The sequence below is a fragment of the Protopterus annectens genome, chromosome 2.part0 (genome assembly GCF_019279795.1).
Source record: "Protopterus annectens isolate FY-2018-M chromosome 2.part0, PAN1.0, whole genome shotgun sequence".
Taxonomy (NCBI): Eukaryota; Metazoa; Chordata; order Ceratodontiformes; family Protopteridae; genus Protopterus; species Protopterus annectens.
Window position 1 is genome coordinate 1,126,283,529 of NC_056728.1, and position 27,585 is coordinate 1,126,311,113.

The following is a 27,585-nucleotide window of genomic DNA, read 5'->3' on the forward strand; positions in this document are numbered from 1 at the left end:
ACTCCTTGGCAGGAAATAAGAACAAACAAACAGGTGCTTAACAAGTAGAGAAAATTTCCAGTTAATATCTTTCACACAGTGAAACTAGCTAAAAAACTTTACAAACAGTGTGACAGTAAAAACTTTATTTATCAGGCCCTGTAAGGCAGACAATTTTAGTTCAACCGTGCAGATTAGCTAATAGCAATAAAATACAGTAAAAAGTATGCAGCAGGCAATAAAAAGTGCTATATATAAAGCAATAACTAGTAAAAATAAGCAAAAAAAAACAGGATACTTATTGCTACATATCTCAGATCAGAGTTGTAGTCGATGCCCCTCTTCCACTTGGCTCAGTGTGTATAGACAGAAATCCTCTCAAAGTTAGGGCTTAAATACCAGAAGATACAACCTTAAACAGCTTTTTTAAAAAAGGCTCAAAAGAACCAATGAGTGCTTACTCCAAGCCCTAGACCATCCAACCTCCACCAGCCATCAGCCAATCAACACAATCCTGCCACTAAGGTAAAGAAAGGCTTCTGCTAATTCAAGATGGCCTGGGCCATGTGCTCAGAACAACCACTGTGGGATTGTCTGCGTTTTCATCTGGCATTATGAAAGTCGGGTAAGTAAACATGGTATTTTAGTTTGCTTTGGCCTAAATTTATATTACTACAACACTACAAAGTTTATTGTTTTGCGTATATCATTCACAGTTCCAAAAATGGCAGTTACAGAATCTTCTTGTGTTGGTTGCAGATACCAATACTCCTTTTTTACCTAGTATTCTAATCCATGTTCTGGCCACTTCATAGTGAAATACTCTACTTTTCAGCCCTAAATTTCTGCAGTCTAAATGTAGGACAACATCACTTTTTTCCAAGTCAAATGTAGGTTAGCACTTACAATGTTACTATGGAGGCCCCCAAAACACCCATTACAGTTTGACAGTAGAAACAGAATAGTTGAAAAGTATGTAGGGGTTCCTTAGACACCATTTTCACATTATTATTCTCTTCTAGTGTACATATGCTGAATGCATTCCAGCTTAATTATCTTCATTTCAGAATACATAGAGAAGGATGTACTATGCTCAATATAAAGACATGTCTAGCAACATAAGTTGGAACCATAATTTCAGCTAATTTTGAAAAGCATAGCGGATGTCATAATTCTCAAAGACTGTGAAGTTGCTTTATCCAAAGGCAAGTCAGGTTCTAAAAGTAATCATTCACGTTTCCGATGACTAGACACATGTTCCACCAACTGATCACGTAACATTTCATTCAGTTTAGTATCAAACGCACATTTAACTGCTAAGTATTGTAATGCAGTCACATACTAAGTAATAGTTTCCTGGGCAGCCTCAGCACATTTTCTAAAAGCATGCCGCTCAGCAACAACATTTCTCCATGGAGCAAAATGAGCTTGTAAAGCCCTAATGACGTCCTCCATTGACATAAATTGGTTTGGAAGCATGTAAAACAGTCTCTGACTTTCCGTTCCCAGACAATGAAGGAGAAGTGCTTTTTGCATGCTTCTGGCCATTCATCTCCTGATGCACCAGCAACCAGCATGTAGTTATTAAACATTTTCAGCCACTTATCAAATGGTATAGTAGGTTCACCCAGGCATGGCAAAAATGGTGGAGGAAAAGGAGTAGCACCAACAGCCATTGTAAACAAGCAGGAACAAGTACCTTGTCACCATTCAAAGCTATAACAGGAACAGATCAACAAGAATACAACAGGAACAGAAACATCCAGTCCTTTAACATTCACAAACTCTGTCTCCCTCCTTCTGCCTTCCTCTATCGCCACCTAGTCACACAAGATCAGAACACAACAAAGCCAAAGGTCTTTTTGCATATCATTTGAACCTGATTATGTAAACCGTGGCTCTAGATGATTGTCACTGTTGTAATGACACCCCCACCCCATGCAAAAATGGCTAAAGGGGTTGAGGATGGATGGCTCAAATAAAAGATCTTTAGAAATGTAAATATGCAGGGTCTTATTGCGCAATATTTTATTATGTACAGCAAATATGTACTCTTTCTTCACATTCCCACAATGAAGAGCAATAAACTTACAAGTATTACTTTCTGTGCTGTGCCTGTTAACCCATTTAATAAGTCTGCCTTATAATTATTTCTCATCACAGATGCATGTAACCAGTAAAGCCAACTTTGCATCCAGTGCAAAGTTACTGTACCAGGTAGACAGGTATAAGGGTAGTAATGTTATAAACAAACTAAAAACTGGGTCAGCAATTGATCCTTGACTATCATTTCTTAACACAGATGCAGTTATTAATTTACTGGGCAATGCAGAAAGTAACTTCATAGTTAATTAACTGGGAAATAACCTTATGTGAATTGGTATCAGACACTTTTCTAAGCTACATATATACAAAGAGAACCATCTCAATTACACCAATAGTATTATAAAACTGTAGGTGATTAGAAGTACACAAATTCCCAGTAATAAATCCATGTTGATTCTGCTATTCAAACTCAATACAATTCACAGGGAAAGGTTTTAGCCACACTTTTTTTCAAATATTCCCCTGTAGTACACATAAGACTCCTTGGTAAAAAAAATGTATTATAAATGCCTTTAAAGCAATGAGGAAACTATCAAAAAAAAATCATAGAAACATATTCGACATACTGGGCTGAGTTCCAAAAGGAGTTGTGCTTAGAATTAAATGCCATGCCAAGAAGATACACCATGCAGAGGACTACCAGAGCCCCATGCCTGATTTGAAAAGGGGATTTTAGCTCTCTCTGCAGAACTAGGTTAGCATTGTATATTAAGGTTCTCCAAAGTATAATAACTAAACACAAGTTTCTGTTCAAATTAAATGGAAGTACTGGTGAAACAACAGTTCCATCTGTATGTGGGACAAAGTACTGCAGGCAGCACCTGCTGGAAGTCTGGCTACCTGCAGTACCTAATTCCACAAACAGATAGAGATGTTCTGCAGGTGCACAGGGCCATGGAAGTGAAAAAAAGAGACAGACTGGGATTGTGCACATGCATGGAGGTGTGAAGTACCAGCCATTCCTCAAAGCCCTTCTATGATGCCTTGCAGAGTGGTCTTTAAAAAAAAAAAAAAGCCTAAATTCTCTGGTTAGCTAGTGGCCTCAAATGCCTGTCTGTCCTCTTGGATGCCTGCATTCGCCAATCCACTCTACAGGTGAAGTTGTTGTGCTACATGTCCTCATGACCATGCAGCTCAGCCTGCATCTCAGACCTGGTATTATTGTAGGCAGGCTTGCAGAGTCCTTTATAAACAGATTGTTATGGCATCTCAACTGTTCTGGCTGTAGTAAGACTCCATTCAGTTCAGTACTTTGTTTGACCCCCCCCCCCCCCCCCAGGGATGATGTCCCCCTGGGAATAGGTAATGTCCTCCTGGGGGTGGCTACTCTTCAGTACAGTGACAGTCGGATGGCAGATGTTGTGCATTCTCACTGATCTGGGTTTTAGGAATTTGGTCCACTATGTTAAGAAATTTTATAAGCATTATATTCTAAGAAAGTAATATTATGAGATGAATACATACACATCAGCATTTATTATACATCTGTAAACTAAAGTATTATCACATCATCAAAGACTTGTGTCAACCTACAAGACCTTATACAACTGTCAGTCAAAAAACAGGGAAGTCTCCAGCCTTATAAAGAATAGCAGCAGGAATGTACAAAAGGATCCACTCATGGAGAGGGTGTCCAGGAAGGCTAACTGACCGCAGCAACTGGTGAAAGGTCTGTGACTGAAAACTTTTCAATGACAGAAAACATAACCAAAAAATTAAAATTTGGAGAGACTTGATAGCTAATTTATTCACCAACAATATAACTTCAAGTTCTTCAAAAGCTGTCATTTTCCCGTCAGAATTTCAATTGCTTGGTTAAGAGAAAAATTGGTATTGGTAAGTACAGAGATATTATAGTAGTTTGTCTGTTCAATAGGCAAACTAGGAATTTTGGTATCCATGGCAGGTTGTGTTTTATTAGCAATCTATACAGTTACAAGCTGTAGACTTGTTTTTGCTTTTGTTATTTACAAGTTTTAGTAGTTTAGTTTGTAGAAAGGAAGAATTAAAAAAAATGTGGTATGTTAAGATAATGGTGGAGGAATGTATTAAAGTGTAATGTACAACTAAATGAATACCCTGACATGCAGATCATTGCTTATATGCACATTGTGATAGTTAACTGCTGTGGCCTCATTGTGAAGGTATATGCATACCCTCCAAGTCAATGTCATCACACACACACACACACACACACACACACACACACACACACACACACACACACACACACACACACACACACACACACCCCACAGTCTCCATACCTGTTCCAGAAATGTCTGTCCTTCCCTAACTAGTTTTTCTCCCCACCCCTAATCCCAATACTAGTTTATGTGCCATTATGGCACAAGATGTTATAGTACTCCCTGATGGCTAATACTTGCGTCTATATTATATAATCGAACTTTTAAAAGTTTGAACGTCATATGGTCGACACCATATGATCGAACTTTTAAAAGTTTGAAAATGTAATAAAAAAAAATAAACCAAAGAAAAAACCTACCTGAATAGTTTAAGCAGGGGGGCAAGCACCACTGCACCCCCCACACCCCCCGCTCTTTAAATATAACAATTCTGAGATGGCACTACAGTGCAGAAAGGGGAAATCTTCCCATTCCACACTGTACGGAGATCTCCGTTGAAACATTCAAACTTTTAAAAGTTCGATCATATGGTGTCTACCATATGACGGTCGAACTTTTAAGAGTTCGACAACGTGATATAGACCCTAATCCTTTCCTCCATCCACCTATCCCCTACTTGTTTAAGTACTATTATGTCACATGTGGAATATCCCTGGTGGCTAGTGTTTCCCTACCAATGCCACCCCCCCATATTGGTTATGCCTGGGGGATTCCCTTCAGAAGACCAAACATCCATATAATTGAACCTTACTTCACCTAGACGAAAACAGCAATGGTAAGTAAACACTTGGCCAACATAGTGAACTTTGCCCTTTTCCCCACTTTAGTGCGATCTTGGAGTTGATATATTTAATTGGGGGGTTTTGACATACTGCAGTGTGTTTTTCACTGTAATGTTAGCCAAGTGTTTACTTACCGTTGGAAAAATTTGCAGTTCGGCAAAAAAAAGTTTTGTTGTTTTCGTCTTAGCAAAGTAAGGTTTGATTATATGGACATTCAGTTTTCTTAAGGTAATCTGCCTGAGGATCTACTTTGGAAGCTTGAACTTTCAAAGCTTAAAACTTCATATGGTCAAGACCATTACATCGAAGTTTTGAAAGGTCAAAACTTCAATAAAAAATAAAAACAATCTTTTTTACATTTATGTAGAGGGATAAGCCCCCCTGCACCCCCACACCCCCCTGCTAATTAAATATACCAACTACAACTACTACTAACCTTGAAAAAGGGCATAGCAAAATTAATTTAAAATGGGTGGCGAAAGCCAAACATACTCTGGCTAGGCTTATAAATGCCCTAGGGCAGATAGCCTAGTATGAACCTATGAACCTATGAACAAGATCACACCGCAGTGAAGAGAATGGTAAATACACCGTTCTGCGCTGCACAGTAATCTCCATTTAAACAGTTTGAAGTTTCAAAACTTCACTCTCCTGGTATTGACCATATCAAATTCGAAATTTTGAAACTTTGAACTTCCAAAGAGACCCATACCTGGTGGCTAGTGGCTCCCCACCACATTCCCCATATCACTGTTGCTGCCATTACACAGCACATTTGCATTACCCTTGGTAGCTAGTGCTTCCCCCACCCTCCATACTGCATTTGCTGCCATTTTAGCAGTATTTCATTAACCCTGGCACGTAGTGGTTCCCCCTCACCTCTATGCTCTATACTACTCTTTGCGCCATTATGTCACAATTTTATTATCCCTAGTGGCTAGTGAACCCCCCCCACTCCTATTCTACATACTATGGATGGTGCCATTATGTCACAATTGTATTATCTCTGCTGACTAGTGGTTCCTCCCTCCCCTGATCCTCATGCCACTGAAAATGTTAGTAGAGGAACATGGCATTTTGGCTGTGTATATCAACGTGGCATAGTAGGGCAATCCATATGATCTAGTTGCCAAGCGACATGTAAAGCTTTCCTGGAAGTAGTTCCAGAAGTGAGAGAAACAACATGGCTAGCTTGAATATGCCTATTTCCCACACTGCCTCACTGTCATACAGCATGGCCGTGGAGCTAACCCTACACAGTGCTGAATGTCTTTAAGTCAGAGCACCATACACTGTGTTAGGGCTGTTTCTGAATACTAAAAGGATACTGCGATGAGTACATGTAGGTGTACACACTACAGTACATTTACACATTTTTTATTCCAGAAAAGCTAAATAAGATGTTCAGTTCCTACTTTTTTCTATGTTGGTAATCCTGTTTTCATATTGTAGGAACTTGTAATTATATATTTTGTGAAAGTTCTACATTAAGTAATTATATGAAAGGAATTAAAATTATTCACAAATTCTTTGAAGACATATTATATTTACAAAACAATTAGTACTGCTGAATGTACTGGCACCTATGTGTATAAACTAGCAACAATCTTTAGTATTGATTTTAATAGCAATTGCATTTAATTTCTAAGACAGAAACTCAGATTTGTTTTATAAATTATTTGCCCTCTCACACACTGTAAAAAGATACATATTTTGTTAGTACAAAAATGCCTGACTGAAGCTTCTAATCCCTCCTTTTCTTTTTGTAACCTTTTCCTAATCCTGCAATAGTCTTCTAATTTAATGGACTTTTTCTTGGAAACAGTAGTATCACACAGTGTTCAATATAGTTTTACATTTATTCTCACTTCCAGACGTTATTCATTGTTTTTCAATATGTACAAAGTAAAACACAGATGGTACAGAAGTACTTAAGTATATTTTCCTTTATGATGTGAGCTTGAATTATATATATGAAGGTATATGAAATTCATTTTTAGAACAAAAAAAAAAAGAAAATGTAACTTTTTAACTTTATCTTAACCTAAAATGTAATCATAACCCAAACTTTTTCGCTACAACTATGATTGGCATCTTAATTTAGTTCTAGGAAAAAGTATTAAGTTTGCTTTTATGATTTCAGTTAAGCTTGCACTAAGGACAGTGATTATCATTACGGTTTGGATTTAAACCAAAATATATACTTACTGATTAGTGTTTGTTATTGTGATATGTGCAATATGTGACTGTGTGTGTTAATTCTAGCTCGGAGGCAACCAGTGAGTAAGGAAAAGTTCAGCGTAAATCTGAATGAACCAAATCCAGTTTAAACACAGTAAACAATTAAATCTATTAGTCAACGTGATAAGTACTGCAATTAAACATTTTAGCTAGCCTGCTAGAAATTTCACTTTGTGATATGCCATTACTTTGACCAAAGCAACAATACTAGCATTACCATAACTGTGACCCATAATATCTGGTAAATGGATATAAAAACATTTCCTTAATTTAGCACTGAAAACTGCTGTAATAAAGAAATAACTTGGAGCAAATTACAATGTCATTATTTGAGGAAAACTGCAAATTAGAAATAGCTCTTAAAATAATGACAGTGCAACTGCTCTGTTTTAATCAGTTCACAGAAATATCTCTTAGCTTAACACCATACATGCAAAGGAAATATTTTAAGGAGTCCTGTCAGAAAACAACACTGCAGTTCAAACAAACTTCACAGTTATTAATAAATGTAGTATCCCTAAAACAAACTCTTAGTAGTCATACAATTTCATATTACCAAGACATAACAGTAAAAATATTTATCAATAGTTTTATGATAACTCAATAAATATAGTATAGTCTTTTGAATACTAGCATAGTGTATTTTTGTTAGTGCTGTAGTTAGAAGCACATCCACAACAGAAGTACTGTACATAATTTGTACAGCATGTGCTCTCTGAATATGCACAGTGGAATGCATAAAACAAATTAAAGTGAATGTCAGTGGGAACATTTAGGTTTAGATGCAGGACATCAATGAGTAGATATTCAAAACTCCTTGCAAAGGAATACACCTTCCAGAAATTAATAAAAGAAAAGGTTAGGAGTCTGACAGTAAAACACTTTAATGATGAAGCTTTCGAATCCACAAGATTCTTTCTCAACACAACATAAAATCAACAATAGTAGTCAGTTTAAATATAAAATGCTAGCCAATCATGTTCAAAATCCAGTCATCTGACGAATAATTAAAATACTACTACTACCTAAAGCATAGCCTAAAAAGCATTTTAAGGCATATTAAAATGTATATATTAAGATATATAACCTGGAACATGTACAAAGCATATAAAATACATGGTATAAAAACATATAAAAAAGAGCATGTAAAAACATACAAAAGACATAATTCCATTTCATACATAGCTATGCTTCTTCTTAAGTAATAGTTTTATGCTATTTTTACTATTTAGACCTAGAAACTTGTCAACTCTAAAGAAATGTATCCATTTATACTCAGCCATGGCAGTATCATTTACAAGATCACCCCATCTTTTTGCTAACAAATTCTTTGTAAAACCTTAAATTTAAAAGAATGCTCAGAACAGAACTGCATAATGTGTTTACTAAGAGCATCAGCCTCTATATCTGCCTGAGAATCTCAGACAGAGGAGAACCAATTCTTTCTTTACATTTTTGGTTAGTTTTACCCATGTAACAACATTCGCATCTTACGCAGGTCGCAAGTATATCACATTTTCTGTTAGACAATATGCTGAAGCTTTAAATATAAAGGGCTCCTTTGTTACTGGATATATACATTTCTTATCTAAACTAATATACTGGCAACAGATACAATTATGGCAGGGGACAGTTCCTTGCTTACTAAAATTCTTATCAGAATCAAATATTTGATCATTGTAACAGAGTCTTTGTTTTAAGTTTCTTTCATTTTTATAACTAAAATATGGTTGCATGTTAATAATTTCATTAATACTAGGGTCAGATTTCAAAATGACCCAATTTTTTGTACTGTTTAACAAAGTCTGTGTGCCTATTGCACTTTGTGATACATCCCATGCAATTATTTATTATCTTTAGGCCTTTGGTCATTACTCCCACTATTCCTTCTAACATTAGAGAAGTTGGGTGCACCCAGATCTTCACATTTAGAAATAACATAGACGTTCCTATTCCTTTCTAACAGCTCTGTATCATATCTTCTACTTATAAAGTCTGATATCAGGGTATATATTAGATGAATGAATGCTTAAAATGTCAAGTAAGACATGCTTGACAGCTTTTAAGTGAACGTTCATCTAAGGGAAACCTCAGAATGTTAAAACAAGGAGTTTCAAAAATTTATAGTTGGCCAGCTGTCAAGAAGCCAATGGCTGATGGCTAAAATGTACTGTACACCATTACTCCCCCCCCCAAAAAAAAAAAAAAACAACAAATCAATAAACCAAATAATATGGGGGGCTTCTCACTCACACCCCCCTACTTAAATATACCAACTAGAGACCGCACCACAGTGGAGGACTGTAAGAATGGCTAGACAGGGTGAACATTCTAACGTCAGCCGCTGGCTTCCTGTCAGCTAGTCAACTATAAATGTTCAAACATTCTGAGGTTTTGCTTAGATGAACGTTCACTTAAAAGCTGTCGAGCATGTTGTACTCGACATTTTAAGGATTTGTTCATCTAATATAGACCCTGATATCTTGCTATCTCTATAGCATAAAACCATCACCTTCTGTGTTCAGCCTGCTAGCCTTCAGGAATTAACTATGAACAGCAATATTACAAACAAATCTAGGATGCATACTATCAGAATGAACATATCATGCTGACTGAACATTTTTTCTGTAAATGTGCATATCAAAATAACCATTACTAAAAGATAGATCAATGTCTAAAAAGCTAATTCTATCTGTCAAGCTATTAACATCAAAGCACAAAAAAACTGTAGTGCCTTGTAAATCAGCAACAAACTGAAGTCCAAGTTTCCAGCCCAAATAAGAAAGATATCATCCATGCATCTTTTATAGAATAGTAAATTACTATTCAAATATTCTGTATCAGTACCATATGCATCTCTTCCCATTTAATGAGGACTATGTTAGCATAACTATTCACAGAGGGGGTATTCATACCTACTCCCAACTGCTGATGAAAGATCTCCTCATCAAACATAAAAATATTATTCAGTACTATATCCAACGTTAAATAGCAAAGTTCTATTTTCTCAGTTGAGAAATTGCTATATTTACATATAGGTTCTCTCACGAACTCAATACCTAATTCATTAGGTATAACCATGAAAAGAGACTTTATGTCCGTTGTGACAAACATAATGTTCATTACTTTGTTTCCGTGTGTCCATTCATATAAATGAAGCAAAAAGTCATTTGTATCTTTTATATGACTCTTGCTATACATTAAAGGATGAAGCAGTTCTTCAAGAAATCTAGAAATGGGGGTGGTTACCCACTGGCCACCAGACACTATTTGTCTCATTGGTGGTACCTCAGTATATTTATGTATTTTGGATAAACCATAAATTGCTGAAATGACTGGATTAGCCACATATAGAAAAATGTATAATTCTGCTGTAATAGATTCATCCATCAATAAATAAATAAATACATTTTTACTTAGGTAAAACTAACCAAAAATTTAAAAACAGACTTGGCTCATCTGTCAGAGTTTCGCAGGCAGATAGAGACTGATGCTCTTAGTAAACACATTATGCAGTTCAGTGCTGAACATTCATTTAAATTTAAGATTTTACAAAGAATTTGTAAGCAAAAAAGCTGGGGTGATATTGTAACTGATACTGGCATGGCTAATTATAAATGGATATACTTTTTTAGAGATGACAAGTTTCGAGGAAGAATAGCATAAAACCATTACTTAAGAAGAAACATAGCTATGTATGAAACAGGATTTCCTTATATGTCTTCTATATGTTTTTACATGCTCTTTTTATATGTTTTTTATTCTACATATTTTTATATTACATATTTTATATGCTAATTGGGCTACTGTTGGCTGAAGGAGGAGAAGAGGCGGAAGGCATGACCAAAGGCAGGAAGAGAGGAGAAAGGCTAGGACTGTGGTAGTGAGGGTCAGAACTTTGAATGTTGGCAGTATGACTGGTATAGGGAGAGAGCTAGCTGATATGATGGACAGAAGGAAGGTTGGTATTACTGTGTGCAAGAGACCAGATGGAAGGGGAGTAAGGCTAGGTGTATCATAGGTGGGTTCAAACTGTTTTATCATGGTGTGGATGGGAGGAGAAATGGCATAGGAGTTATCCTGAAGGAACAGTATGCTAAGAGTGTTTTGGAGGTGAAGAGAGTGTCTGATAGAGTGATGTTTAAGAAGCTGGAAATTGATGGTGTAATGATGAATGTTGTTAGTGCATATGCTCCACAAGTTGGGTGTGAGATGGACGAGAAAGAAAAATTTTGGAGTGAGATGGATGAAGTGGTGATGACTGTACCCAAGGGTTAGAGAGTGGTGATTGGAGCAGATTTCAATGGGCATGTTGGTGAAGGGAACAGAGTGGATGAGGAAGTGATGGGTAGGTATGGTGTTTAACAAAGGAATGCAGAAGGTCAGACGGCAGTGGATTTTGCAAAAAGGATGGACATGGCTGTGGTGAATACGTATTTTAACAAGGGGGAGGAGCATAGGGTGACATACAAGAGTGGAGGAAGATGCACACAGGTGGATTATATCTTATGTAGGAGGGCCAGCTTGAAGGAGATTGGAGACTGTAAAGTGGTGACCGGGGAAAGTGTAGTTAGGCAGCATAGGATGGTGGTTTGTAAGATGACGTTGGTGATCAAGAAGAGGAGGAGGAGTGTGAGGACAGCACCAAGGATCAAATGGTGGAAACTGAAAAAGGGTAATTGTGAGGTGGAGTTTAGGGAAGAGTTAAGACAGGCACTGAGTGGCAGTAAAGAGATACCAAATAGCTGGGTAACTACAGCAGAGCTAGTAAGGGAGACGGCTAGAAAGGTGCTTGGTATGACATCTGGACAGAGGAAGGATGACAAGGAGACATGGTGGTGGAATGAGGAAGTACAGGAGAGCATACAGAGAAAGAGGTTGGCAAAGAAGAAGTGGGATTGTCAGAGAGATGAAGAAAGTAGACAAGAGTATAAGGAGATAAGGTGCATGGCAAAGAGAGAGGTGGCGAAGGCTAAAGATAAGGCATATGAAGAGTTGTATGAAAGGTTGGACACTAAGGAGGGAGAAAAGGACCTGTACCGATTGGCTAGACAGAGGGACCGAGCTAGGAAAGATGTGCAGCAAGTAAAGGTGATAAAGGATAATGAGGGAAACATACTTACAAGTGAGGAGAGTGTGTTGAGCAGATGGAAAGAGTACTTTGAGGGGTTGATGAATGAAGAGAATGAGAGGGAGAGAAGGTTGGATGATGTGGGGATAGTGAATCATGAAGTGCAATGGATTAGCAAGGAGGAAGTAAGGATAGCTATGAAAAGGATGAAGAATGGAAAGGCTGTTGGCCCAGATGACATACCTATGGAAGCATGGAGGTGTTTAGGTGAAATGGCAGTGGAGTTTTTAACCAAATTGTTTAATGAAATTTTGGAAAGTGAGAGGATGCCTGAGGAATGGAGAAAAAGTGTTTTGGTACTGATTTTTAAGAATAAGGGTAATGTACAGAGCTGTAGTAACTACAGAGGGATTAAACTGATCAGTCACAGCATGAAGTTATGGGAAGGGGTAGTGAAAGCTAGGTTAAGAAGGGACTTGATGATTACTGATCAGCAGTATGGTTTCATGCCGGGAAAGAGCACTACAGATGCAATGTTTGCTCTGAGAGTGTTGATGGAGAAGTACAGAGAAGGTCAGAAGGAGTTGCATTGTGTTTTTGTAGACTTAGAGAAAACATATGACAGGGTGTCTAGAGAGGAGTTGTGGTATTGTACGAGGAAGTCGAGAGTGTCAGTAATGTATGTAAGAATGGTACATGACATGTACGAGGGTAGTGTGACAGCGGTGAGGTCTGCGGTGGGAGTGATGGATGCGTTTAAGGTGGAGGTGGGATTACATCAAGGATCAGCTCTGAGCCCTTTCTTATTTGCAATGGTGATGGACAGGTTGATAGACGAGATCAGACAGGAGTCCCCGTGGACTATGATGTTTGCAAATGACATTGTAATCTGTAGTGAGAGTAGGGAACAGGTGGAGGAGACCCTGGAGAGATGGAGATATGCTCTAGAGAGAAGAGGAATGAAGGTCAACAGGACTAAGACAGAATATATGTGTGTGTGAATGAATGAGAGGGAGGATAGAGGAATGGTGAGGATGCAAGGAGTAGAGGTGGTGAAGGTGGATGAGTTTAAATACTTGGTATCAATAATTCAGAGTAATGGTGAGTGTGGAAGAGAGGTGAAGAAGAGAGTACAGTCAGGATGGAGTGGGTGTAGAAGAGTGTCATGAGTGATTTGTGACAGACGAGTACCAGTAAGAGTGAAAGGGAAGGTCTACAAGAGAGTAGTGAGACCAGATATGTTATATGGGTTGGAAACAGAGGCATTGACAAAAAGGCAGGAGTTAGAGCTGGATGTAGCAGAGTTAAAATTGTTAAGATTTGCACTGGGTGTGACGAGGGTGGACAGGATAAGGAATAAGTATATTAGGGGGTCAGTCCAGGTTGGAAGGTTTGGAGACAAAGCCAGAGAGGCAAGATTATGTTGGTTTGGACATGTACTGAGGAGGGATGCTGAGTATATTGGGAAAAAGATGCTAAGGATGAAGCTACCAGGTAAGAGGTAAAGAGGAAGGCCTAAGATAAGGTTTATGGATGTGGTGAGAGGACATGCAGGTGGTTGGTGTGACACAGCAAGATGCAGAGGACAGGAAGAAATGGAAACAGATGATCCGCTGTGGCGACCCCTAACGGGAATAGCTGAAAGAAGATGATGATATGCTTTGTATGTGTTCTGGGTTCTATGTCTTAATATATTTGAAATGTTTATATCTAATGTATGAATGTTAAACATATGCAGCAGCAGAATGCATAAGAAAAAGAACAATTTCTGCTGTCTTATCCATTGCTTCCCTGTTTTTATGTATGTATATTGCATAGTAACAAACTTATTTTTTTACTAAAACTGTCTATCTGATAATGTGTTTTAGCTGCTTGCTTGCATATGAAACAGACCTATTTCTGCTGTCTTAACTATTGCTTCCCTATTTAAATGTATTTACATTACATTGTAACATACCTATTTTTACTGAACCTTTGTATTGTAACTGTCTAAATGTCTTATAATGTGTTTAACTGCTCGTTACTAACCTGGAACTTTTCTCCCCGGGCCTCTGCTGAAAATGGACATGTATCCAGCCTGACTCTCCCGGTTAACAAATGTAAAATAAAATAAATAAATACATTTAATATGCCTTAAAATGCTTTTTAGACTATGTTTTAGGTAGTATTATTTATGCAATGCATTTTAATTCTTGGTCAGATGACTGGATTTCAAATATGATTGGCTGGCATTTTATATTTAAACTGAGTAACACTGTTGACTTTATGTTGTGTTGAAAAAGAATCTTATGGATTCGAAAGCTTCATCATTAAAGTGTTTTACGGTCAGACTCCTAGCTTTTTCTTTTTTTGGATTGACTTTTGCTTGTATGGGTTAATTTGGCTGCCTGCTAGAGTTGTTGCTTTGGTTTCCTTCCAGAAACCCACTGAACAACATTCACAACTTATTGCTGTATTTTGTATACATCAAAAAACTGCACTTCATCTGAATTTGTAGTACCAATGCTATTTCATTCAGACTAGCATTTACAAATAAATGCACACCACATACTGTTTCTTTCAGCTACCACAATAATGATGATCCTTTGGAAGAATGTTTTGTGACAAAAAGTCCAACAAGAACTCTTGCAGAAAAAATATACCATGTAAACTGAAACAGACTTACAGGTTGTTTCTGCCACCATCTCCATTTGACTAGATCTACAAGGAAATTACAGTACCGAGGAATTTCCTTAATGTAGAATTTCTTCAAAGGAATGGGTGACTGGGCCTTGGCATTTGCCTGAAAGAAAGAAATAGATCAATTTACTTAAGTATTATAAATTAATATAAACTTCAGAAAAATAAAATGCTGGTAAAACTATAATTTAAGAATGAAAAAAAAAGCAAAAAAAATGTAATTGGTTAGTGTCTGTTTAACATAAGGAATGGTGATAAACTACCATGCCATTAGAACAAAACAGTTAAAATAAAGAAAAAAAGGACTAAGCAAAGCATGTCTAAGACAGCCTGGGTTTAAGACAAGGCAGACATTTGAACAAAAGTAAACAAGTTGTAGAAGAGCAAAATCAAATGACTCTGTATAAAACAAAGTATTGCAATGAAAACTGATAATATTAAATAATGATGATGGTGAGGGTTACCATTTTCACTCTGTATAAATTGCATTTTCACTTTCATTCTGTAAAATGCCATTGACTTGTTATCATTATCTCCTAGATGATTCTGAAACTGCTCTTGTGAAATCAGTGCTCTACCCTGGTTAACAATTTAATAATAATAATAATAATAATAATAATAATAATAATTAGAGAATAAAGCTTAATTAACCATAGTCACTATCTAGGAAAGTGAGGTTACTATGAATTGTTTTAACATCTTTATTAAATCACAACTGCAAAATTGACATAGGTACAGATGCATTGAAAAAAACAGAAAAAAAGCATAGTGATATTTCTTGTTTTCCTGCAGTGTACATGTTTAACAATCATTCACTCCTACATTACAAAAACTGCTCAGTTCCTGCCATCCCTTAAATGTCACTTCTTCAGAACATTATATGCCTACATAGAAATGCTGTCAATCACAGCACCAGCGGCAGCAGTATCAATGACAGTGCCACGGTAATGGTACTACTCACAGTGGTAACAGTAGTAGTAATGACAGTGCCACAGTAATGGTACTACTAACAGGGGTAACAGCAGTAGTAATGACAGTGCCATGGTAATGGTACTACTCACAGTGTTAACAGCAGTAGTAATGACAGTGCCATGGTAATGGTACTACTCACAGTGGTAACAGCAGTAGTAATGACACTGCCACGGTAATGGTACTACTCACAGTGGTAACAGCAGTAGTAATGACAGTGCCATGGTAATGGTACTACTCAAAGTGGTAACAGCAGTAGTAATGACACTGCCACGGTAATGGTATTACACAAAGTGGTAACAGCAGTAGTAATGACAGTGCCATGGTAATGGTACTACTCAAAGTGGTAACAGCAGTAGTAATGACAGTGCCATGGTAATGGTACTACTCAAAGTGGTAACAGCAGTAGTAATGACACTGCCATGGTAGCAGTACTACTACTACTAACAGTGGTAACAGCAATAATACTAGCAGAGACACTTGGCAACATCAGTAATAGTATTAGTAACTGCAGCAGAGCTAAAAGTATGAGCAGTACTAGGAATAAACCATGTAATTGCAGATGTAAAATGCCTATGGTTCACCCTTATAACAATGCTTACATACAAGACTCAATAATGGACAGCAGCCACTGCTGAAAATAAGTACCATATAGGACTGCCCTACATGTGCAGGTGGTCCTTAAATTCCTTGTCTCCATGTAGCGAAACAGTACATATCTTACATACATATATGCATACAAATATTTCCACCACTGGCAATAATGCCTTTCTAGCCTACCAATATACCAAAACAGTTATTCTCATAAGTGTCCGAGTTGTTTTTAAAAATACCTAAACTTGTGCTTGCTTTAATATAATTTGATAGTCTATTCCAAGCACCGGCTACTCTCACAAATAACCAATTAATATACATTTCATTTCTATATAATCTACATAGGTTGTCTGGTGATTCTCTACTATTCTGATAACCCAAACATTCCCAGAGGTAGTTGTCTCTAAATGCCTAAGAACCTGAATAAGATCTATATGCGACACTGCACAAGTGCAACTATTTTAACCTTTCACAACCACAAACATTCACATCATAGGATGCCCTTGGTATATTTTCACTGTACTCTTTCCAATTTACTCATGCTAGTTTTCTTATAAGGTTTACACTTTATTCTATATTCTAGTTTAAGTCCAATGTAACTTACAATGATTTTGACATTCCTGATTTCCTAGACTTTATATATCTTTTTATAAAGCCAATCATTTTGTAGCAATAAATTAACCAATTGTTTGATATGATCAGACAATCTCAGTTAGATACACGAGTCCACAACTTCAGTCACTGTATACTTTGTTAAAAATATTCACCCTTTAGTCTACATCTTTCAAATCCCATAATGCTTACTTTTGATGTATAAATCAGCATATTCTTATTCTATGCCCAAATGGTCAATTTAGTCAAGTTCTTTTGCAGACATGCCCTACCTTTATTTAGTCAAGTTCTTTTGCAGATATGCCCTACCTTAACAGGTGTAATCAATTTACTCATTTTAATGTTATCTGCATGCAGACTATAGAACATGAGAAAAAAAAATGAACCACTTAAATTAAGAGGCTGGTTAAACAAAACAACAGTAGGGACATTGGATGCAGGCATTTGAATAATGCCTTGGCTAAACATGTAGATTTATATCCTGCACATAGTTTTTCTTTTTTGGTTTTACAACTTCTTATTAGTAATTTGAGAGGGGGAGATTTGGTTAATAAAGTGGAAGAAGCAGAACTGAACTGGCTTATCAGGCTACTAGCCTACAGAATTATTGGCTTGAACAGTAATGTACCTTTAAGACCTGCACTTAAGGCATGTAAATTAATCCATTGATTTAATTGCTTTTACTATTTATTTAGATCATATTTTGTAGTTTTTTACTGGTCTGAAGAAATGCACTGTTGCATGAAAGCACTTACTGTTAATAATAAATATTTCTATTTTATTTTCTCAGCTGTGGTTGGCAGGTTACTTCTGTTTTATCTACTGTAGAACACCTCAGATGAGGAAGACAGACCTGAAAGGTACAACCTAAATAAGGATGGGCCTGGAACAGAGCCCCGTGGGACACCGAGTAGAACATAGAATTTCACCTGTCTAATTGCTGTATTATTTGCCATGTTCTGTTTGTAAAACGTGCAGCTATTCATCCTGTCAAGATTACATTAATACCCAGTTGCTCTAATTCATTGCTCAGTGTTTTGTGCATAACCCTATCAAAGCTAAAGTTAAGTCCATATAGATTACATCACAGTGCCTTTTTACTCACAGTTGCTATTACAATATTGTTGATCATGTTACAGGTAGTTGGAGATCTATATTCAACATATGCATATTGATATATGGTTTCAAGTCCCAACATTTCTAATTCTGAATATAAGTTATCCAAAAATAACCTTCTCCATTATTTTCCAGGTCAGGAAAGTAAATGCATGTGTCTATATGACTAGCTTTTTCCGATTCCTCCTTCCCTAAGTGAATGGCTCCCTACTTGAAGACTCTCCCCATAATATAATGGAACTGTAATGATGAAGTCTGATGTTACAGACGAAAGCGTTAAATAAAAACTGTTTTGTTGGCACTATTGAGAATGGTTTGTTCATCACCTGGCCTGTGTTTGTGGAGCCTCCAGGATTATCTATTATGTTACAGGCACAATTAATCACTTTATTTGTGAAACCAAACTGTTTTGCTTAAGATTTTGTAAATATATCCATAAATGTTGTGTCTGAGAATACATTTTGGAATCTACACACAGTTTGATTTGTACGTCTTCACTTCCATAACATACAAGACTGTTTCCTATTATGCTCAAAATCTTTACAAATTTTTTTCTACATTTTCCTGCTCGTCTCATACTATGTTTATCTGTCCAGTTTGTTTATTTCAGTTTTCAAAGTTATAGTTTAAACTAATTTCCATGTTTTATATTTTTTATTTTTCATCTTGTGTATCTTGTTTTTATGGAAATATATCCTCATGACTTTATTGTGCCTATGTCCTGATGTTAAACATTTTCTTGCATTCAAACAATTGCCTTTTTATCACTTGCCACATTCCTTCTGCAGTCTCTCCACTGAATGCATCACTCCAATTAAGTTCTGCATAGCAAATATTTGGCTTCCATATATATTATTAATTTTCTGTTCATTGGTTTAGATTTTAGATTTAGATAAAAACACATCAATGGAAGCAGACAGCATCCTAGACTGCCTTTTAAACAACATAAAATATGACTTAGCAGACCCACTTTGATCCCTGTTAAACCACACCCTGTGAACTGGCTCTGTTCTGGCAGAATGGAAGACAGCAACAGTAATCCTTCTGCACAAATCAAATGACCCTATGAATTATAGGTCCTTAAGTTTGACTAGCCTCATCTGCAAGGCCATGGAAGGAATCATTATGGACCTTATTAACAAGGACATAGGTAATCTCCAAACTTTGGACCCACCCCAGTTCGGATTTGTTAAAGGTAGAGGTAGAGCCTGTTAAACATGGTTGAATTCTTCAAGAAAGTCAGCAATACCCTGGACAAGGTAAACCATCTTGATCTTGCAGGGCATTTGACACAATCCCCCCCACTCAGGTATTATAGAAAAACTCTGAATTGGGAATTAACTCCTACATTACCAGATGGGTAACCAACTGACTCACCAACAGGACAGAGACTGTCAAAGTGGGTGACCACCTCTAGCAATAGACAAGTCACCAACGGTGTACCACAGGGTTCTGTGCTGAGCCTCTTAGTGTTTGGAATTTATTTCTCAGATATCCAGGCAATCTTGGATGGCCTATGTCTAACCAAATTCACTGATGATTGCAAATTTGGCGCAATCATTGTCCCCCTGACAATGTTAATATACTGCAGACAGGGTTAATGAAGACAAGTAACTGGTGTCAAAGCCATGGATTAAAGTTAAATGCAAAACAAATAAAAAAATAAAAAAAGGCATTATTATTCCATTTGGGAAAGCTGACATCCCTGCTAATTACCTTATAGACAGCACCCCCCCCTAAGTGTAGACCCAGTGGTGCATGATCTGGGTACTCCGGTCAATATCAATCTGAACTTTGACCATCATGTATCCATGGTAGTAAGGAAATACTTCTGCATGGCACATCTTAAGGGTAAAGGCATCATATCTAGATCTAAGGATGTTATAATTTCATTATACTTGGCCCTCGGACCAGAAATTGAGTACAATGCTCCCTTTTGCATATACTTCATCAGACACCTGCAAAAATTAGAGACACCACAGTAGTTTCTTAACATGAAATCACAGGGTACACAAAAAGTACATAGACTTTTACCATAAATGTAGATGTTTGAGTGTATTCACTGTTGCAGTCCTTACAAATGGGTTATCCGGTCCCCGGTAGCCCTCGATCAGCCAGAATACCAAAGGTAAGCAAAAATGACTTCAGCTGCTGTCGGTTGTAAAGGACGTCAGGGCATCCAGTACAAAAGGAGGCAGCCAACGTCACTTCCTCAGTCTTTCTTGCCATAACAGTCAGAAGCCCCCAGAAATAAAGCTAAACCAAAAGCAATTTTGGCAAAAAATATCCAAGCTAGCCTGTACCTCAGAAAAAGAGAGAAATAGGAGAGGAGCAAACATGGGGAAGGAGGGAGGGAAACCAGGACTGCAACAGCGAATACACTCGAACATCTACATTTATGGTAAGAGTATACAACTGTATACTGTTCATCGTGTTTCACTGTTGCAGTCCTTACAAATGGGTTGATTACCAAATCACAGATAAAAGGGGAGGAGGAACCAACCAAATCAAGGGTTGGAGATGACGCCAGGCAAAACAGCAGTGGCAAAACCTGCTCTGGCTCTGGAAAACAGACGCAAATAATGTTTTGTGAAAGTGTGAAAAGAAGACCATGTGGCAGCTGCCAAAATATCTTTAGTAAGGACACCCCTTAAAAAGGCTGCAGAAGTGGAAGCTGCTCTAGTTGAGTGGGTCCTAACCCCTTGAGGAGGAGCCTTGCCATGAAAGGAATAACAAAAGATGATGCAATGAGCAATCCACTTGGAAATGGTCTGCTTAGAAATAGGCTTGCCCTGAGCTGCAGGGGCAAAGCTGACCAATAACTGAGCCGATTTCCAAAGATCTTTCTTCCTGTCCAGATAAAACCTGAACTGTCTGTGCACATCAAGAAAATGTAGGATCCTTTCACCTCTATTTCGAGGATTAGGAAAGAAGGTAGGAAGGTGTATGGACTGATTAAGAGTCAGGCTAGAAACCACCTTAGGCATAAAGGACTGATTGGTTCTCAAAGAGACCCTGTCTGTATGGAAAATAATAAAAGGCTCTACAGCCATCAAAGCCTGCAACTCTGAAACCCTCCTTGCTGAAGTAATAGCCAAGAGGAACACAGTCTTCCAAGGGAGAAACTTTAAATCTGCATTGGCAACTGGCTCAAAAGGAGGAAGAGTTAGTTTCTCTAGAACAAAATTAAAATCCCAGGCTTGGGTAGGGGCCCTTCTGGGGGGTTTTAAGTTGCAAGCACCTCTGAGAAACATTTTCATCGGGGATGGGAGAAAATGGGTTGTTCAAAAGAACAATGAGCAGAAATGGCTGAAGCATGGAGCTTGATAGAGGAAAAGGAAAGACCATCCTGAAGCAATTCAGCCAGGTATTCCAGGATCAGAGGAAGGGTAGGCTGAGAAGAATTGCCTCTAGCCTGCATCCAACGAGAGAACTTTTCCCATTTGCCAGCATAGAACTTCCTAGTGCTGGCCCTCCTGGCCTCCCTCAGCACATCAACCACCTGCTGGTAAAGGGAAGAAGAAAAAGAAGGAGTCATACAATGAGCCAAGCTGCCAAATGGAGGGACTGCAGATGAGGATGCAGAATTATTCTCTCCTCCTGAACCAAAAGATCTAGCTTCAGAGGAAGATGCCAAGGTGGAAATTGGGAGAGACTGTGAAGCAGTGGATTACAATGCTGTCTGGGCCAGTCTGGAGCTATGAGAATAGTCCTTGGCCATTCGTCCCTGATCTTCAATAACACTCTGGGTAGAAGAGGAAGAGGAGGGAAGTTATAAACTGATAGCGACGTCCAAGGGAAGGACAGAGCATCCACTCTTCAGGCTCTGCTGTAATGCTGCCTGTTGCAAAAGAGCGGTAGGAGATGATAGTCTGGGAAGGAGAAAAGATCCTCCTGAAGCGTGCCCCAACACTGAATGATGCTGTAAAAAACTGCTCTGTTCAGCTAACACTCTTGAGGATCCAGGGTTTGCCTGCTCAACTGGTCTGCCAAAACATTGAGCCTTCTTGGAAGAAACTAAGCTAGAAGATGCAGGTCCAGGGATGCTGCCATAGACCAAAAATTTATGCTTTGTCTGCACAGGGGGTAAGAGTGAGCCCCTCCCTGCTTGTTGATGTACCACATGACTGTGGTGTTGTCTGTCCTGACAAGCAGGGTCCCTGGAGAAAGAAGATGCTTGAAAGCTAGTAAGGCCTGCTGAACTGCAATCAACTCTTAGATTTATGTGCAGGTGCATCTGCTGGGCTTTCCAACATCCCTGTATGCATCTGCCATCCAGGTGTGCTCCCCAGGTGTAGTCTGATGCATCTGTAGTCAAAACTTGAGTGGCAAGAGGTGTCCGATAAGGCATGTCTTTGTTTTATAGACAGGCTGTTACGCACCATAGAAACTCCACCTGCAGAGATGGAAGCAAAGGAATCATATCCAGGTCCTGTGTGTGTTGACACCAAATGCTCTTGAGGTACCATTGCAATTTCCTCATATGCAGTCTTGCATATGGAATCATGAGAATACAAGATACCATGAATCCCAGAGCTTGCAGGTATTTTCCTTGCAGGGAGCTGGGACAGGCTTGCCAAGTCCTTGAAGTAAACTGAAAGAGTTGTCCGCTTTACCTGGGTGAGATATATCATCTGGGTGGCTGTGTTCAGACTCACTCCCAGGAATGTTATCTCCTTGGATGGTACCATTTTTGATTTTTCCTCATTGAGAGTGTAACCCAGGGAAGAGAGAAGAGTCTTTACGAATTCCAGATCCTTTAGTAGCTGTTCTTGAGAGCTTGCTTGAATTAGACAGTCATCCAAATATGGGTAAATCTGAATTTTCTTCTGCCTGCAAAAAGCAATGACTGGGGCCAGGCACTTTGTGAAGACTCTGGGAGCAGTAGATAAGCCAAAGGGCAGCACAGAGAATTGGTAGTGTTGCTTGCCCACTCTGAAAAGAAGATAATGCCTGCAACTTTCCCTGATAGGAATGTGCAGATAAGCCTCGAGATCCAAGGTTACCAGCCAGGAATCCTTTTCTAGCATAGGTAGCAACTGATGCAGAGTGAGCATTTTGAACTTTGGAATTACTAGAAAAGAGTTCAGAATGGAAAGATCTAGGATAGAACGCCAGGTGCCTTCTTTTTCTGGAACTAGGAAAAGCCTGCAATAAAAGCCCTGGCCTACCTGCTGAACAGGATCTGATTCTATTGCTCCCAGATAAAACAAAGACAAAATTTGCTTTTCTACTTCTGCCCTTTGGTTTGGTGGAACATCTGGGAACCCCTTGGGAGCTGGAAAGGTGCAGAAAGAAAATTTGTGCCCCAGGGACACCATCCTGAGCACCCATTTGTCGTCTGTGATAGAGGCCCAGACATCTGAAAAAAGGGCCAACCTTCCCCCTAAAGGACTCTCCAAGCAAGCAAGAACAGGCAGAAGTTGTAAACAGTCATTGAGAGTGTTTCAATTGAGATGCAAGCTTGGAGCTTCCTGCCTTAGAATTAGAAGCCTGCCACCGCCTAGACCTTTGGGGGGTAGCTGCCTGCCCCATAGAAGATTTGTAACCTCTAGTCCTGGAATGGTTCTATTTGCTGGTATCAGGAAAGGTCCAACTCTTGGAAGGGTAATTCCTGCTGAAGTGAGGTGGGTGAACCTGCAGAAAATCCTTAACAGTTTGCATGGACTTGGCTTTATCCTCCATCTTCTTAAGTACCTCCTCAGCTTTGTTGCCAAAAAGATTGTCTTTATGCAAAGGTACATCCAAAAGCTTAGCCTTGACAGGTTCTAGAAGAGGCTGTTCTTTGAGCCAAGCGTGCCTTCTAATAACAGATCCAGTAGCTGTAGCCCTACTGGAGGCCTCAAGGATGTCAAAACCACAATGCCAAGAATGCTTATTGACCAGAGTGGCTGAATTCAACAAATCCTGCATGTCTTTACTCTCTGCCAAAAAAGGTACACTTGCTATCTTAGACTTAATAACCTCCAAGGTGTGCTGTTGGTACTTCAGCATATGAAAAAGGCAATTGGTAGCCCTAATAGCTAGGGTAGCAGAGGTACAAACCTTTTTGCCCTAGACTTCTGTTGGAAGGAACAGGATTCCTGGTAACAGTGGCCTTAACTCCTTTAGGGCACTGAGAAATAACCTCTGGATCCACCAACAGGTTCCTGAAAAGAAATAGATGAGAATCAGGGACTCTGTAGTACCGGTCAGGTTTCCTGGGAGCAGGGGGAACCGAATTTGGAGACAAGGAATTTTCCAGAAAAACATCATCAACAACTTCCAACACAGGGGGAATAGCAAAAGGCTTATGCTGAGGTAAATCCAGAAACTCCCTAATCCGCTTCTTAGATTGGGGATAATCCTGGCTTTCCCATTTAAAATGTTCCCTGAGAGTACTGAGTGTCACCAAAAGAGAAATCCTCTGGAGGAGAGGTCAAAGGGATGGACTCCTCTGCATCTGAATCCTCAAAGGGAGAAAAAGACTGAGAAAATTCCTCCATCAGCAGAAATGCTGGAAGAAACAGATCCTGAACAGGACAAAACCTCAGGAGAAACATCCCTACTCCATTTAGGAGGAAGAGGCTAAAAACCTCTAATTAGAGTTAACAAATCATTAGCCATTTTAACCATTTGGGATTGAGGGGAACTAGAAGGAACTGGAGCCTGCCTTTTAACAGGCTTGTGAAAGGAAGGTTTACCTGCAAGCCTGAAGGACTCGGAAGGTCTGGCAACCGCCGAAGTGGAAGGAAGAAGTTTGCTGTCAGAGCGCAAAATGGAGGCCTCAGATCTCGGAGTCAGCTTAGTGGTCCTGGCTCCAGCAGAAGAGGCGACCGGCGACAAGTTGGAAGACAAAATGGAAGCCGAAGGCCTAAGGGACTCGGACTCCATCAAGGCCTGCGGTTGTACATCTGCAGACTGCAGGGACTATGAAAGCATCTCACTGGCTCCTGCTTGACTGACGACCAACTTAACCTCATCCGAGGACTTACATTTCTGAGGCCTGTCATGGTCCTTGTCCTTAGGCTTTTTCAGAATATCCGAAGCCTGAAGGCCGGAGAACACCATGCCAACAAACTTAGGCCAAATTCCGAAATGCCTAGCCAAAATCTTAGCCTGACGACGTATAGTACACGGATTAAAGGAGGCACAGAGATCACAATTGGGAACGTCGTGGTCAAGGTCTAAACAGATAATACAATAGGAATGAAAATCTCTATGGGGAATCTGCTTTCCACAGGTAAGGCAATTATTAACCTTTTCTGACATTCGTTAAGGCAAGAAAAGAGGATCTCCAATGGGGTACTTAGCTGTAGTAGACTTCAACACTTGTAGTCTGAAAATAATCAAGGTAATCTGCCGACCGGCACTCGTACATGAAAAGCTTCTGCTTCGGGCTCCGTGGCAAGGAAGACTGAGGAAGTGACATCGGCTGCCTCCTTCTGTACCGGATGCCCTGACGTCCTTTACAACCGATGGCAGCTAACGTCATTTTTACTTACCTTTGGTATTCTGGCTGATTGAGGGCTACTGGGGACCGGATAACCCATTTGTAAGGACTGCAACAGTGAAACACGATGAACATCAAGTTTTACACAGAAAAACTGAATGCCCTGTCACTGTACTCCATCTCCTACAAGTTGCTAAGGAGTAACCTGTGCCTGGTTTACAGGGCAATCTCTGACCCAGCCCTGATGGAAATGCTACACATTCATAAATTAAACTGTATGAAGGTCACTCGCTCCAGGGATTTTAACCTAGCCTCTGACATGGACAAGTCATGCTGAAGAGATAGATACATCTCCCAGAGACTATCACTTCTCTGGAAAAAGCTTCTAATTCATGTGAAACAGAGCCCCTCCCTGACCATCTATTATGCAACCTAGATCAATGGATGGATGACTGCAAATTCACTCCTTGGGTGGCACCCATGTCTCTCCTGGACAGAGGAAGTCGGTATTAACTACCATAGACCCTTATCACTGCAAACTTCACATACCTAACCACAGACTATTGGGGAAACTTGAGGTAAATATGGCTAGGCTTGTAAGGACTCTAGGGCCATTAGCTTCATAAACTTATGAACCTATGAAAAGTCTCATTAATTGTTAATTGTCTTGTTTTATCTGCTTTAGCTGTCCTTTATTTTTCATTGCTAAGTACAAAAACAAAGGAATTCATAGAATATGACATTTTACACTAAGTTACTCTTTCAACAAAATGTAAATTTCTCTTGCCAGTTTTCTTAACTTAGTATACTGTTTTGAAAATTTGCTTTTAATCTCTTAACAGATGCACACAAATCTGCTTTTATATAAACCATAAAAATTATAAACAGAATAACTGAGCTGATAGGAAACCAGAATAACAATTGCCAGCATAACACATGGAATTTCAGTTAATAAAAATGATTCTCTGTTATTTTAATAAACATAAACCAGTGTCGTTCTCCATGATGACCAGTCTTGGTGCAAACCAGATACAGAATCCAGTCCTGCCACCTTGCTGTGCATGAGGAGTACTAGCTTGATGTATGATCTCAGGAGTCACAGGTTTGAGACTGGAGTTCATGCAAGCTGGTGGGAAGCATTATAGTTTGATCACTTTTATATACAGTCAATCTGTTTACTGCACCTTTAAAATGGAACAGAGACAAATGAGTCAGATGCACAACATGTTGTTACATGGCCCACCATTTTTTATATACAAATGTGCACTCATTTCCTGTAGATGCTTGTTTAAAAAAGAAAAAAAATAAAGGACTGCTTATGTCAACAATGGAGGTGTAATTACACTACCAACAGATAAAATATTTCATTAATATGAAATAATTTATGTGAAACCCGCGGTGGTGGTGCTGCGGTAGTGTTGTTGCCTCCCAGTAAGACGCTGTCCGGTTCGATTCTCAGCTAGAGCATCTTCTGCGTGGAGACATGTGTGAATGGGCATACCTTCGTTGAAGGTTGTGCATCAGGCCTGGCAAGCCGGTACGTAAAAATCAACTGCCAATCATTAGTGGACCGGAGTAATGCTGTGGCGACCCCTAACCGGGAAAAGCCGAAAGACACAAACAAACAAATTAAATAATTTATGTCTTTACTGAATATGTATTGTAAGTATATGTACATATACCAATAAGTATAACATCATCAGATGGACATGAACATACAAGCATTAACGTACTATCTACTTAATGTGTAACTTTTAATTTCTTTTAGGACAAGTTATTTCTGATATAGATAGTATTATCTGTGAGTCACAACAAATTATATATTTTACTAGGTAAAACAAAAATAACTCTTGGAGA

The 27,585-nt window shown here is 38.8% G+C and overlaps 1 protein-coding gene across 1 annotated transcript in view; it reads right to left on the minus strand.

The window, feature by feature from the left end:
• The window catches only part of LOC122793371 (probable E3 ubiquitin-protein ligase HERC6), a 962,939-nt gene that overhangs the window by 492,406 nt on the left and 442,948 nt on the right, over nt 1–27,585 (minus strand). Inside the window, exon 14 of the mRNA XM_044061322.1 lies at nt 14,992–15,108. Within this exon, the coding sequence (XP_043917257.1) occupies nt 14,992–15,108 (117 nt within the window). The remainder of the gene's footprint in view (nt 1–14,991; nt 15,109–27,585) is intronic.